General features: G+C 44.0%; 2 protein-coding genes across 4 annotated transcripts in view; one reads left to right on the forward strand and one right to left on the reverse strand.

The window, feature by feature from the left end:
• Nucleotides 1-4,771, forward strand: part of LOC123961516 (muscarinic acetylcholine receptor M2-like) — a 9,975-nt gene extending 5,204 nt beyond the window's left edge. The window contains exons 3-4 of the mRNA XM_046036986.1: nucleotides 1-1,312; nucleotides 4,477-4,771. Of these exons, the coding sequence (XP_045892942.1) occupies nucleotides 1-1,308 (1,308 nt within the window). The 3' untranslated portion in view covers nucleotides 1,309-1,312; nucleotides 4,477-4,771. The remainder of the gene's footprint in view (nucleotides 1,313-4,476) is intronic.
• On the reverse strand, nucleotides 3,084-14,739 carry mdkb (midkine b). Of its 3 annotated transcripts, XM_046038434.1 has the most exons (6): nucleotides 14,716-14,739; nucleotides 14,515-14,573; nucleotides 9,269-9,357; nucleotides 6,105-6,272; nucleotides 4,448-4,606; nucleotides 3,084-3,656 (listed from the first exon to the last, which is right to left on the reverse strand). In XM_046038434.1, exons 1-6 carry the CDS (start codon nucleotides 14,719-14,721, stop codon nucleotides 3,637-3,639), a joined length of 501 nt encoding a protein of 166 aa, XP_045894390.1. In that variant the 5' UTR covers nucleotides 14,722-14,739; the 3' UTR covers nucleotides 3,084-3,636. The 3 variants fall into 3 exon arrangements, with proteins under 3 accessions (XP_045894390.1, XP_045894391.1, XP_045894392.1); XM_046038435.1 differs by lacking the exons at nucleotides 14,515-14,573; nucleotides 14,716-14,739 and adding an exon at nucleotides 9,506-9,621; XM_046038436.1 differs by lacking the exons at nucleotides 14,515-14,573; nucleotides 14,716-14,739 and adding an exon at nucleotides 9,490-9,582.

The raw sequence follows: 14,739 nt of genomic DNA on the forward strand, positions 1-14,739 counted from the left end.
GGAAACATGGCACCTGAACCCGACCTCAACACCTCCACCTGGCTCCGCCCCTGCATTAACGCCTCCTGTCTGCCTCCGGTCACGGCGGTGTGTCCGTACAGCGCGGCTCAGCTGACCCTCATCGGCGTTTTAACCGCCTCCCTCAGCGTGGTCACCGTCCTCGGCAACACGCTGGTGATCCTGTCCATCAAAGTGAACCGCCGCCTGCGGACCGTCAACAACTACTTCCTGTTGAGCCTGGCGGTAGCCGACCTGATCATCGGCCTGCTCTCCATGAACCTGTACACGCTGTACCTGCTGCTGGGCCGCTGGTCCCTGGGGGCCGCCGTCTGCGACCTGTGGCTCGTGGTGGACCACGTGGTGAGCAGCGCCTCCGTCATGAACCTGCTGATCATCAGTTTGGATCGGTACCTCTGCATGACACGGCCGCTCAGCTACCCGGCTCGGCGGACGGGCAGGATGGCCGGTCTGATGATCAGCGCCGCCTGGCTGCTGTCCTTCGTCTTATGGGCCCCCGCCATCCTCTGCTGGCAGACCGCCGGGGGCCAACGTGTGGTCCCTGATGGACAGTGTTACACCCAGCTCCTCGCCAGCCCAGCGGTCACTCTGGGGACGACGCTTCCTTCCTTTTACCTGCCGGCGCTCGTCATGATCGGCCTGTACAGCCGGCTGTCTGACGCCAGCCGCCGCCGACTTAGCGCGCTCGGATCAGAGCGAGGCGCGCTCAGGACATGCAGCCCGTCCATAAAAGACTTCCTTTTGAACAGGCGGAGACACGTGACCAGTTACCCAGCCTCTGATCTGTCTCTGAACCAATCAGAGTCCAGCACTCCAAAGTCCAGAAGGAGCCAGAAAGTGTGCAGAAGTCCTGGTGACACCTCAGCCGGGGTCAGTCAGTGTCCTCAGCGGGGTCCCCCTCAGACCGCTGCCCGCCACGCCACGGACAAAGACTACAACAAGATCGAAAACGACTCCTCGTCCAACACCGACCTCCACAAGACGGCCTCAGCGGTGTTCTCTGCCTGTCCCAGCTTCAAGTCTCAGGAGAGGCGGAAGCGTCGAGTGATGGCGAGGGAGAGGAGGGTTACCAAGACCATCCTGGCCATCCTGCTGACCTTCATCCTCACGTGGACGCCGTACAACATCATGGCCGTCATCGCCGCCTTCTGTCACGTCTGCATCCCCGAAGTCCTGTGGACCATCGGATACTGGCTCTGTTACATCAACAGCGCCATCAACCCCGGCTGCTACGCTCTGTGTAACGCCACCTTCAGAAAGACCTTCTGCGGCCTGCTGCGCTGCCGCTGACACGGTGCGTGGCAGCTCAGTCTGCCAGGTAAAGGTCACCTGTGGTCCGTTGGTCACGTGACACGAGATGGGACTGAGAACGTGGAGTTGTGAAGTGGTTGAAGCTGCTGCTGTAAACTTTAATTAATGACTCTCAGGAGTCTCCCGCTCTAAATACTACAATACCCATGAGCCTCAGCTGACGTTGCCACAAAGAAGTCGTCATTGTGAATCAGAGGTGCACAAAACGTCGCACCAGAGCTGCTGAACTGACCTCAGAGTCACTGCAGTCAGTTTCAATCTCTGTGATTGGATGCGTGCTGCTGAAAAGCACCCTGGGAGTTGTAGTTGACTTCTCTCCTTCAGTTTTCATGTTCACAGGCTTCTGGTAGCTTTTTGACTTTCATCAAAGAACCTTCTCTTGTCTCCTCGTCTCGTCTAGCTGCAGGAAGTCTGAACCTTGGACTAATGTTTATGTTAAATAATCCTCTGACTTTCTATTCGGAAGCCTCTAAAACTAAGTGACCACATTCCTGTTGGCCTCGGCTGTAATTTGAAGATTACTTCTATTATGGCATGCTAACATGCTAACGTAGCCTGACGATCGGACTCAGGTCGTGTCTTTCACTTCTACAGAATTCACACACAGTGATTATTCTCCTGGGACACTTGTCGCTCCGCCTGTAGAGCTAACTTACAGCCTGTGTTAGCATTGTCACCGCTACCAGCTGCCGTCTCTCCCTGCAGCATGTGTCGTGTTAGCTTAGCCAGAGCTAACGGATGTCTTTTTAAGGTGGCATGTGGTCAGGGAGGGATGCTGGACACAGAGGTCTGGAAACATGCTAATGCTAAATGGATGCCATGTGTGAACAACTGCTGTCACACTTAAAGGGCCAGCGTGTAATATTTCTGAGGATATACAGACAGAAATGCAATATAAGATCCATAACTCTGTTTTCAGTGGTGTGTGAAGACCTTACATAATGAACCGTTATGTTTTTATTACCTTAGAATGAGACATTTCTGTCTACAGACACCGCGGCTCCTCTTACATGGGCGTCGGCATGTTGCACCGCCATGTTTCTACAGTAGCCCAAACGGGCAAATGGCTCTACAGAGCGCGTTACATCACTACGATGAAGAAGAAGTAGTCATCACGTTTATTAGAAGTAAGAAAAGAAGTGAAATTTGGACATGTATTATTTAGCACCGTAGCTTCTCCTGCTCGCTTGCAAAGGGAGGGGTGACTGAGCCATTGGTTGCAATTCACAACTCTCACCACTAGATGCCACTGAAACCTTTAAAGGTTCAGTGTGTAGGTTTTCTAAGCGCGCAGGAGAAGCCAGCATGCATCTGTCGACATGCTAAATAACACGTGTGCTCCTCCATTTGTCCAAATTTCACTTCTTTTCTTACTTCTAATAAACCAGATGACGACGACTGCTACTACTTCTTCTTCGTACGTATTCATCGTAGTGATGTAACGCGCTCTGTAGAGCCGTTTGTCCGTTTGGGCTACTGTAGAAACATGGCGGCCAACATGGTGACGTCCATGTAAGAGGACCCGCGGTGTCTGTAGATAGAAATGTCTCATTCTAAGGTAATAAACACATAACTGTTCATTATGTGAGGTCTTTACACACCACTGAAAACATAGTTATGGATATTAAATTACATGCTAGAAGCTTACTAACATCCCAACAAAGTCAATCTGTTTATATGTGGTAGTTACCATGTGGCATTATAATGTGTTTGAGTTACGCGTTACACAAATGAACAGACTCGACAACAAACTCTTCACCAAAACAATGTACAGTATTTAATTTGTTCATTTATACAAGTCTCATCTTGCAACAATCTATAGTTCAAAAAATAGATTTTATATTGGATTTTGCCGTTACAGATCCATCCAAGCCTTTCTAATTATTGGTTTTTTTACATATCTTAAAAGGAGACTCTAAACAGAACTCTTTACGGTCCAGTTACTGACGTCCCGGACCATTGAGGAGAATTTCCCGACCGGAACATTAACTTCGGCTACTGTCAAAGCTTTTTAGGACTACCTGAAACTCACTGTTAAAACAAACTATCAGCTACCAGGGCGGTTATTATTCATTCTTATCTAGAGGGAGGGTTCTGGAAAAGCTTTCCGCATTTTAATAAACACAAGAACATCGAATCAGAATCGGTAAAACAAGAAGAAAAGTCAAAGGAGGATAAAAATCTGAAGGTGGTTGGCGTGTTTTGGAGGAGTCTCTCTGTTTCTTTTGTGTTTGATGAAGGATGGAAGACGATTGTTCAACTGGAGGCAGAGAAGGGAATCTGCCATCTTCTGTGTCCGTTCATCCGTTAGTTTGACTTCTTGTCCCCTGGAGACGGAAAAGGAAATGAAAGGTGTGATTAATAATTCTGTCAGACTGTTTCAGTAGATCATTCGTCTAAAATGACGGTTGTTTTGAGTTTTTCCAGATGTTTCTGCTCAAATTTGCAACATTTTTGTTGTTTTGTAAGAAAATGCTTAAACTTTTAAATTATTTAATACTTTTACAATAAAAGGATCTGGAAGTTTGAAGAATGTTTTTTGACCTGGATTAGAAATGGTTCATCAATGGTTTTGGTAACTTTAGAGACGCTTGGTCAAGACCACGTGGCTCCGGGGTCAAGCTAGCAAGAATAAACATGCAACGTCCAGTTACACTGAAATGTACAAAAAAATGAGTTAACTTTGCGAAACATTGCAATTTAGTCATGTTTAGGCGGCAAAACTATCCAGTCAGGGTTAGCCGCCAAAAGTACTCGGTCAGGTTTAAAAAAAAGTTTCTGGTTTGGCTTAAAATAACTGTTACTTGTTGACTTTTTGTTTCACACGTGACACAAACACCGGTCTCCTGGTTGAAAGTCCAATTTCTGACTTTTCCTTATTCGGACTTTCCTGTTATTTATACTGGGCCTTCTTTTAGTGAAGCTACAGGCCGCCATGTGCGTTGGTACCAGACGCCGAAGGACGTGACAAAGAGTCTCTATTTGATGTCCTGGAAATCCATCACTGCCTTCAAAGTGTCTGACTAAGATCACTTTTGAGTTAGTTAAGAAATTAAACGACAGTATTTTCTGACACAGATGTTGTGTGGATGTGATGTTGGGAACCTTCAGGTCTCACCTCTGGTTTTCTTGACTTTGGGGGAGCAGGGTTTGGACACCTTGACGGTGGCTTGACAGTCGGCGTTGAACAGCGCCCGCTTCAGCGTTCCTGATCGGCTCTTGGTGTTGGTGTTGGCGTCGCAGGATCCCCACTGGCCGAACTTGTACTTGCAGTCACCTGAAGGAAGGACACGCAGGTTAAACCTGTAACACACTGAAGCGTCTCACTGTTTGTTCTGTCAGGTGCAGATGTTTCAATTCATGTCAGCAGACGAGCGCTTCACATTTACCATCAGTGTTTCATGTCAGAGTAATTCACTTAATAAATTAACTTTCAAATGAACACCGACTCTTTTCTGCAGCTCAACACATTAAATGTCCATCACACTCCTGATGATGATGAATCCATGCAGTTCCTGTTATGACCACTAGAAGCTGGATCCAAAAGGTGAATCAAACTCCAGCTGTCTCTGTCCACAAGATGTTTAGCTCTTAAAATGTCATTTTACCTCTAATATTTGTAGTGATGGTTCTATAAATAATATATTTATGTACGGTACTCCCAATTGTACGTCAACAGTTAAAACAGACAAAAGAAACAATTTATCTACATAGCTACTTAACCACGGTAGAAGCACAAAATCAAGGACAACTGAACAAATAAGCAAAATCTGAACAAATCAGAAAAATCAGGCAGGCAAAACGCTCTTATTCTGAAATGCTCCATGTGTGATCTGCAGCCTGTGGCGAGCGCAACGAAACAGGCTCACAGAGAGCTGTTCTCCGTAGTTGAAGCACACAAAATGACAAGTTAACCACGTGTAGGCTAAACACGCCGCTGCTGAAACACTTCAGTACGAGTTGACGCCGGACAAAACGGCGGCCTGTGTCTGTTCGTCTGGCACCATTAACACGTTTTCCTCTAGTTTGGTTTGTTGTTGTAAAATGTACACGCACTGTGCTCTGATTGGTGAGTAGGACCATAACAGGAGGCGCATGGCGCTTGTGATTGGTTAGTCTGTCACACAAGGACGACAACAGAATGAATCTGTAACTGCATGACTGTTTAAAACGGGTCAGATGTACAATTAACCTACATTTTTATCGCCATCTTCACGATTAGCTAATCAAATTGCAATTTTGATTTGAAAATGATTAATTGTTCAGCCATAGTATATATATGTATATATACACACACATGCACACACTAGGGCTGTATATACTATATATACTATTTTGTCCTTCTTGACAACTGTGAGGGGGGTGAATTTTTTTATAACTCACCTGTTTAAATTATATTAAGCCTTAAAGTTCTGCATAACCAGGGGCGTGGCTGCTTTGAGTGACAGTTCATGCTACTAGCTATCTTGTATCCCAGAATCCATTTTGTACCAACAAACGGCCCCGTAAGTTACAATCCAGCTGCTCTTGTGTCACATATTGCAGTTTTAAGAGTTTTTTTAGGCGGGAACATTTTAACTTAGAAGCTTCTCCACGACCCGCCTCTTTCCATTTTTGGTTATCTGGGAATGACGCGCTGCCAAGACGGCGATGGCAGGTGACGTCACTACGCCCATGTTTTTTACACAGTCTATGGTCCGGCTACGCTGTACCTACTGTGTGGATTCGACGCAGAAGTATGAATTAGCCTTAGCCAGGTGTGTGTGGAGTCTTACTGATGTCCTTCTTCCAGTTGCACGGGATCTTGCAGTGAACCTTGTTGGTCAGATCTTTGCAGGTGACGTCTCTCAGTCCCTCTCCACAGTCCCCTTTTTGTGGGACACATTTCCCATACTGGACCTCTTCAGGGGAGCACTCTGACGGGCTCTTAGGATTTTTACCACCTGGTGGAACAGAGTCACAGCTTCTGTCAGAACGAACCTGAACGACACCTGGTCTGCAAACCTTTAACAGGAAGTTTCACAATAAGGCTTTTATTTTTAAAGATTTCTCCCTCCAGACACAAAAACACTGGTTTGAATTCTCATTTGTTTTTTCCACATAAAAATGAACCGTGCTGAAGTTAACGTGTGGATTTATGGTGAGATTTCTGCCTGATCACACACACTCATCCTGTTCTGGAGTATAGGGCAGGTAGTAAAAATATTATAAATTAAATGGTGACGTCAGTCTCGTAATATTAGCAGAGAACACAGAAATGTGGGACGGATTCTGAACGTGAGCAGAAAAGCTGCTGAAACACAGGAGCCATTAAAGTCCGGTCAATACCTGAATTAAAAGGAATACATTTATCACTGAGGTGAAAATGCGCCCTGAACATTATATTCTATTATATTTATATATTTTGAAATGTCACCTGAATTTTGTGTTTCCTTTCACATAAATAAAAACATCAACAACAGCTCAGAAAAGGCAGAAATTGTGACCAAAATGCAGGAAATTAATTCTTTAATTCTCAAAATCTTCAACTGCAAGAAAACAGTTTCTGGGAGGAACATTTACTTATTAGTTAAATGTAATTACTTCTCACATGGCTTTTTTGTTCCCTGGGAAAGGAATAAATATGTTGTTTGTCATTCAATAATATACTTTTAACAATAGTAACATCAACAGTAATCAAATTTTTTTAGGGCAAACAGCCAACATCTTTTTTGAGGGGGGGCGGTAAAGGACAGGGGGGCGCTGGCACAGACTGCAGACGCCTCCTGCTTCACTGAAAAGTTTCCATGTCACGCTCCCATAAATAAAATATCTAATTGCAATTTGTGTTATCATTTTTACATAATTATTCTCATTTTCATTGAAAATCATATTTAACCTTTAAGCTGATGGACTTTTTTTTTTTGGCTTTTTCTGTTTTTGATCATTTTGGCTGTGTTGATGCAAATGACGTGTATTTTAAAGTAAAGTTGTGACTGTTAGAACAAATAAAATAAAAAAAACCAACCCAATGTTGTTGCTAATCTTCGACATATTCAAGACTGTGATAAACCAAAGTATTTAGATTATGAAAAAATAACATTTGTGGTTTTTAATTTTTATAAATTTGATTGTATCATCACAAAAACTTTAAAATTAAAGGGTTTAAATCCTGAAAATGAATTAATTAATTTGTGTTTTTTCTATTTATATAAATGATAAATAAAAAATAATAATGTTTCAAAATCAAATGTTTTGGTGCCCCCCCATTAATGGAATTTTGTAAACAATGGCATTTAAATGCGTAAAATTCTAATTTGATTTTACACTGACACAGCACAAAATATAAAAATGGATAAAAATCATTGTTGTCACAAATCATGGACATAAACCCCCAACATTTAGTGCACCAAAAAAAAAAAAAAAAAAAAAAAAAAAAAAAGTTTTTTCTATTAATAATTATGTCTTTTTCATAATTTTTTTGTGTGTTTTTTCCCCATTAATAAAAACAGTGGGATTATGTAAACAAATGGAATTTAAAACGGTTAAAATTCTAAAAATGAATGAATATTTGGAATATCAGGACTGATATTGGTTAAAAGATTTAACTCAGTGAAAGTGGCACTTTAAGGCACTTAGTAAATATTCTGAAAATGAATGAATATTTGGAAGCTTTGATCAGGACTCATGTCAAAGTCGTTTCTTAAGTCTGAATGTGATGTGCATGCCAGGACGTCTCTGCAGCATGACATTATTTAATTTAAAATTGTATTTTCACACACGTTATCTTTAACAAATATTGTGCCGCCGTGATGTTATAAAGGTGTGTCCAGGTGTTAAACTGAGATTTAGATTTGCAAAACGTGCGGGGCACTTTTCATTACAAACATCTTTTTCGTACGTCTGAAAAATTTGCCTCAAGCCACAACTTGAGCTTTGTGTTTTAGCCGCAGGTGCGTTAAAAAAAAAAAAGAATGTGGTGGAAAGGTTCACTGTGAACCAGACTAACAGATCTACTTCTACATTTTTGAGATGCAAAAAAAGTCAAAGTGTCTCTAGTAGCAGCAGCTGAATCAGCTGGTAGCAGTTAGCTGCGGCCACTGCATCACTGTGAAACTGAATAAAACATGAAGATTCTCATGCAGGTCCTGCAGCTGCAGGCAGCGGGGTTTTCCTGTTTTCCTGTGTCAGCAGATTTATAGACAATAATTATAATAATTGGAGATAATGAAACCCTTGGAAAGTGAGTCCCGCGCATGTGTTTCATATCTCTGTTTAGAGTTGTGACTCAGGAGGAGAGGGATTTTTGAGGGTTTTAACAAGACGTGCAAACACAAAAAGAAACGCGTCTGTGCATTACAATATCTGCACTTAGATCTTTAAATTACATGCTTTATCTTCAAAAAAACAAAACTCCAGAGGAGATTTAAACATTAGCTTAAGCCTGAGGAGCTCCTGTCAACGTCCCAGTAAAACCAGACGGCTCCTGTTTTCCAGTCGAGGCTCAGAGTTTGGTTTTGAAGAGCTCATTTTATCACGACAGGAAAAAACTTGTTGTCTCCGCTCTTTAACCTTTATGCTGAAAGCTGTGCATTCCTCCCGTCGTGAAAGGCATGCTGGGAAATGTGGAGCTCAAACATCTGTAGCTCGTCCTCGCAGAATAACTCCTGGAAGATGTCAATCACCATTTTCCTGAAGGGAGTCTGTGTTTAAACTATCATCAGCTCGTTAGCACCGTGATGTTAGCGTTAACTGTGCCAGAGTTCTGCCTCTCTGAGCTGCTGCAGAGTCAGAACACGCCTGTTTCCTTCCTACTAATCTCACCGAACATCAGATTGTGATGATGAACATCATGATGTTCGGGTTAGGCTGAACAAAAGAGTAGTAAGTGATGCCTTCAGGAACCACTGTCACATCCAGGAATTTAGAGAGATGCTTTCAGCCTTTAATAGAATCTCACCTTTGTGAGCTTTGGCTCTTTTGTTGGCCTCGGCGGCGAGCGTCAGGGCCAGGAGCAGCAGCAGCGTCACTGAGAACAAACTTCGCATTCTGCAGACACGGAAACAGAAACATGGACGTCTTTAACAGGAAAACAAGAAATAATCAAAACATTCACTTCAGAACCAGAAGCTCCACGTTTAACATCATCATAGTGGTTCTCATTATAAAAATATATATTACTATCAGCTGAATTTACGGTTCCATCCAGAGCGCCGGTGACGTGACGCCTTGAGCTCCTCCCACCTCGAACAGTTAAAGTCAGGATATATCGTGTACATTTATAGAAGGTGTTTTGTGGCGCATCTGCTCCTCACCGCCGCCAACCAAACCTCAGCTGTGCGCTGATGTCAGTGGAGCCACACGATTGGCTGAACACGTTTCCCGGCACAGCAGTTAAAAAGCAGACGATGGCTTTCTAGAGGGAGGGGCGGGACATGTGCGTACAACCGCCATCTTTGATCTTTGCCCATAAGACTCTATTCAAGGTTAGTTAAGTGTTTTCTTTTTCCCTTAAATTGTCTCAGGTATCAGAGTTCTTGCACCATTTTTAAAGTCAAATGTAATGTTTTTTAAAACCTTTTTAAGACCCAACAAACATAATTTAAGCCCAAAAATTTCTTCGATAGAAAGAGACAATTCCTAAAATGTACGGAGGCCCTGAGGTCCCATAACATGACATTGTTTAATCTTGTGGAACATTATATTTTGAAAATGATCACGATAAAAAACATAATCTTATGGGGATTCAGGGGCTCCGTAATAACGGGTTAATTACTTTGCATAATCCGATTTAAGGAACACGCCTCCAAACACGCTAACATATGTCCTCAGTCGATATGAGTGAATGGTTCCCGCTCGCGGTGTCACCTCAGGTGTCTCCGGCGGTGACTCAACACTGCTCAAAGCCGACTGCTGAGAAGTTGCGAGGGAGTCGACAATGCAGGCATTGACCCACAAGAAGCCGCTGCGTACCGGTGGAGCATTTTAAACCTCATGGTGTTCAATGACATTCACCCCCGCGGTGCCTAACGTGAACGTAACCTCCTCCGAAACCTCCAACCACTTTTCATTAAACCTGCATTTCACAATCTGGTAACCACGACTGAAGATTACAAAATATGACTTAAACACATCATTAGCAAATTTTATACCTCCAGCTAATTTAGGATAAGTTTAAGACAATTTAGGACCTTAATTTTCCTGATTTTATTTTAAGACTTTTTAAGGAGCGGCGAGAACCCTGGGTACAAACCATCTAGTCAGTGAATCAGCTGCGGGCTGCAGCTTCTTTTACCTTTTATTAGTTCACATTTTTTCACCTTTGTTTGGTTTTCCACAGTAGAAAAGTTGCACCTGCTACCAGGTACTTTTTTTCATATCACCTCCGTCGAGGTTTCAAGCAAACTGAGGGAAACTAAAATGTGACGTGAAAACACGACAGACTGCTGATTGGTCAGAGAGAATCGTCGCTATTCACTGCATCATCATTGCGCAGCAGCAGAAAGTTTGATATTTTACTGTTTTCACTTTACAACGTCACACAGACCGCTGCAGCAACAACCGCAGAGGAAAACACAGCTGGAAGGTTTTCATACCGCTTATCTGTCTTTATATTCTGAGGAAGGTTCAAACGCTTTAACTTAAATCTGGGGCGAGTTAAATTTTTGCACCGGTTTGGAACGTTTTCTGATTCAACGACATGTTTCCTTGCAACGTTGCGCAACGTTCTGCAACGGGTTTCGAGGTATGTTTTTTCCCCGTTTGGTGGGCGTGTCTCAGGCGTTACCCAATCAGCTGCCACAAGTTTGTAAACACAACGGCGTTAAGAAGGCTGGGAAATGCAGCGCGCTTGCGTTCACAGCAGGGTGTTCAGGGCACCAACGTTTCCGTTGGAAAAAAACGTTTTGCTACATTTTGTCGGCGCTGAACTCGCCCCAGCTGTGTGTGTGTCGCATTTAAAATTTTGTCGCGGCAGTTGTGTGAGCTGTTGCTATGACGACCAAGCACACTGAGAGGCGCTATCTGCAATGGAAAACGGAGCACGACCAAACCGAGGCGAGGCGAGTTGGTACCGGTAAAGGAAAAACGGCATAAGTAGCCGAATCAGTCAATTCAATCAAATTTTACTCGGATCTTGTTTTCCGAGGTATTTTCCCAGTTCCATGACCATATGGAGCCCCCCCCCCCCGCCGATGTCGGAGTTTCAACTTGTCGATTCGGTCGAGTTCAGAAAACAAGATGGCTGCGAGGATCCACTGTCAGTAAAAGCTGTGGTTTGTTTTAGCGATATTCTGCTTCCAGTTCAGCGAGTCGTGTCCACAATACTATCCTACCGGTGCCCAAAGGCTTGTTCTGCTACGTTTTTTGTTATCTGTGAAATACCGTTAGCTAAAATTGGCTAGCTCGATGTTGCTAACGACAACACCTCTAACCTGTCGTGTGGTGTGGCAAATCAAACGTGTCCAACTCTGGTTTCCTTGTTTCGGGTACGAGGTCGATCGGAATCCCGAGCTCGGACGTCCGAGGTAAATGGAACGCAGCTCCTGTTAGCAGTTAGCGTGGATGTACAGACAGCTATCAATGGATTACTGTGGCACTGAAGAAAACTTTACAGGTTACATCCACACAGTTTTAAAAAGAAAAGATCTCCGTCTATATTAAAACCTGAAAGCGCACATCACGTGACCGTTCACGTACACTGAGCGTGTGCGTGCCGGTGTAAACAGGAATCAGATTGTCCACATCAGCAGCTGCAGAAGAAAGTTCTACTAGAGACGAATGAAGAACCAGCGAGGTAGAACTGTTACTGAGAGGAACACGGGAGGACAGAGAGGCTGTGGCGGCGGGAAACAGGCTGGGAGACGCCATAAAGTAAATACGGAAACATGCAGAGAGGAGTTTTTTACACAGTACAGAGTATTTTAATAAAACTGTCAGCAGCATCGTGTTTCTGCTTCACTGATAAGAGCTGATCAGGAAGCGTCTGAGTCCATTTTAGTCTGGACCGGAGGCGGAAACGCAGCAGAAGGACGAGGATGGAGCCTTAAAAACATGAATCTCAGGTTCTGCAGGAGCGTGTTTTGGCACTAAGCTGGTTTCTGGACGTTAATTCTGGACGGATGTCAGAGGTCGTGATATCCTTGTGGAAGCGGGAGCCACACTGAATCTAAAAATGTGTGTTCGAGATTTGATTTGAGTTTTTTCAAGCAGAATCAGACGCAAAGAGTTTTCAACACAACAGGCAGTCATAAAGAGACACCAAGCAGCTACACAGAGATGCAAAAAGATTAAAAGAGATGGGGGGGGGGGGCTCTGTGCTGCACCTCAGCTTTCAACACTTGGACCAGAGGAAACAGTGTTTTCACTCTGTAGAAATGAGCCTGAACTCACAAACAAAGCCTGTTATTATCCAACCCTGCGTCGCTATTGGTTGACATGATCTCGATGTTTAACTGGAGCATGATCCGGTCGGCTTGGGCCAGATGGTCCAAATTTAGTCCAAATCAAATCTGCCTCCCCCCCCTCAGATCTCACAGCGCTTAAGCCAAATAATCTGACTATTGTAGCGGCAGGATTATGAAAGTAGGCTAATGTATTCAGACGCTGCGGCTCTCGCTGCACACGTTCTGCAGGTTTGATATCGCCGCGATGAAAGAAAGCGTTCCTTCAGCGTTTGATACCCGTCAGAGCAGGAATGCAGCTCTCTGGAGAGAGAGAGTCAATTACCCATAAAGCCCCTCTCTCCCTCGCTGTTGTTATTGTGCTGAGAAATGACAGACTCCTCTTTCAGGCCCTCCATTAAAGCAATGGTCCTCTTTCACATGTCAGCTGGCAGAGCAAATCCTGCTCCTCTCGCTCCTCCTGCGGCCTTTTATGAGGAAAGAACCGGCTCTCAGCAGGCCTCCAGTCTGTCCTCCATCAATGAAGAAGAAGAGGAGGAGGAGGGGAGGAAGGGGAGGAGGCCAAGCAGCGTCTGAAAGGGCCCTTTAGATTTCCCCTCAAAAGAATACTGATTCATTGGCCCAAAACAAAGCCTCTTCTAGCCTGGTTTCATTTCTCTAAAGCCTAACACAGATTCCATGCCACATCTCAGGAGCTGTGCAACCAATCCAACCCCCTCCCATCACCCCCCGCCGGCCCGGACCGCCCTGAATAGAAACTTATCTGCATAAGAAAACAATGAAATCTCAGCGTGAAGAAAAGGAGCGCGATGCTCCCTTTGGTTCAGAACTAGGAACAACATTTAGAGGAAGTTCCTGCAGGATCTCAGGGTTCACTCTCACATCCGGAGGGTCGACATGAAACACGGCTTTATTTAAAAGATGTGGGTTCTTCTTCACGTTCGCTGCTTTTCCAGAGCCGCAAACACAGCAGGCTCGTAAACAAAAGGCACGCAGGCCGCAGGAAAGGTGCGGCCCCGTCGCTCCCAGAGGCACCAACATGAGAGCAGACGTCTGCTCTGAATAAAAGATGATGCAGCGGTACTAGAAACAAAACAATAAAATAAAAAAGGACATTTTCTAAAGCTAGGAAAAACACTTTTTCACTGCTGCATTAAAGAAGTGAAGTGAGCCAGAACATCTGCAGCTCACCTCCTGCCCTCAGGTGTTCCCCTCTCTGCACCACGAGGGGAACCACAGACTGGAAGGAAACTTTCCAACTTTAGGTTTTTGTTTGTTTAATCAAACGTCAGCAGAAGACAAACGGCAACAATCACAAAATAAACACAAGAAACAAACTGCAGGGTGAAGTTTAGAAATAATCTTAATCCTGATGCTCATGTGCAGAATATGAAATTATCTGTCTCTCTCAGCAACAAGAAAACTTCTCCCGTCTTAATGTCCCTCCAAAATAAAATCTGAGCAACATTTTGAGCCGACTGATATTCAAAATAAAGCGGTTCCCTTTTTCTGCTGACTGTCTTTGTGAAATCTAAATCAAAGCCACTCGGGCTGCAACTTCCGACTGATCAACAGATTAATCAATACATTTATGTGTCTATAAAGCTGCAGAAAACAGGAAAAAAAAAAAACGTTTGTCTGACCAACTGTTTAACATCCAACACAGTTTTTGGTGTTTTAAAAAAAAGAAAAAAAAAAAGAAAAAAAAAAGTGGTTCATCAAAAATCGTTTCAGCTCTGATTTATATTAATTAATATAATTAAACCGTTTTTGGTGAAAATGTGATAAAAAGAGAGAAACTTACGTGCCGAGCTCAGAGGAGCAGCCAGTCGAGCCGAGAGGAGTCGCTTTCTGAGGAGGCTGCTGGAAAACACACACACACACACACACACACACACACTGAAACACACACACATCCCCTCACCCTCGTGCTGACGTCACAAGCTTTAAGCCACACCCCGAGGAACAAAACAATCTCATAAAGAGTGTCTTTCAGTTTTATTACATTCATGGGGTCCCCAAAAAATGG

Source organism: Micropterus dolomieu, linkage group LG22, assembly GCF_021292245.1.
Source record: "Micropterus dolomieu isolate WLL.071019.BEF.003 ecotype Adirondacks linkage group LG22, ASM2129224v1, whole genome shotgun sequence".
Lineage (NCBI taxonomy): Eukaryota > Metazoa > Chordata > Actinopteri > Centrarchiformes > Centrarchidae > Micropterus > Micropterus dolomieu.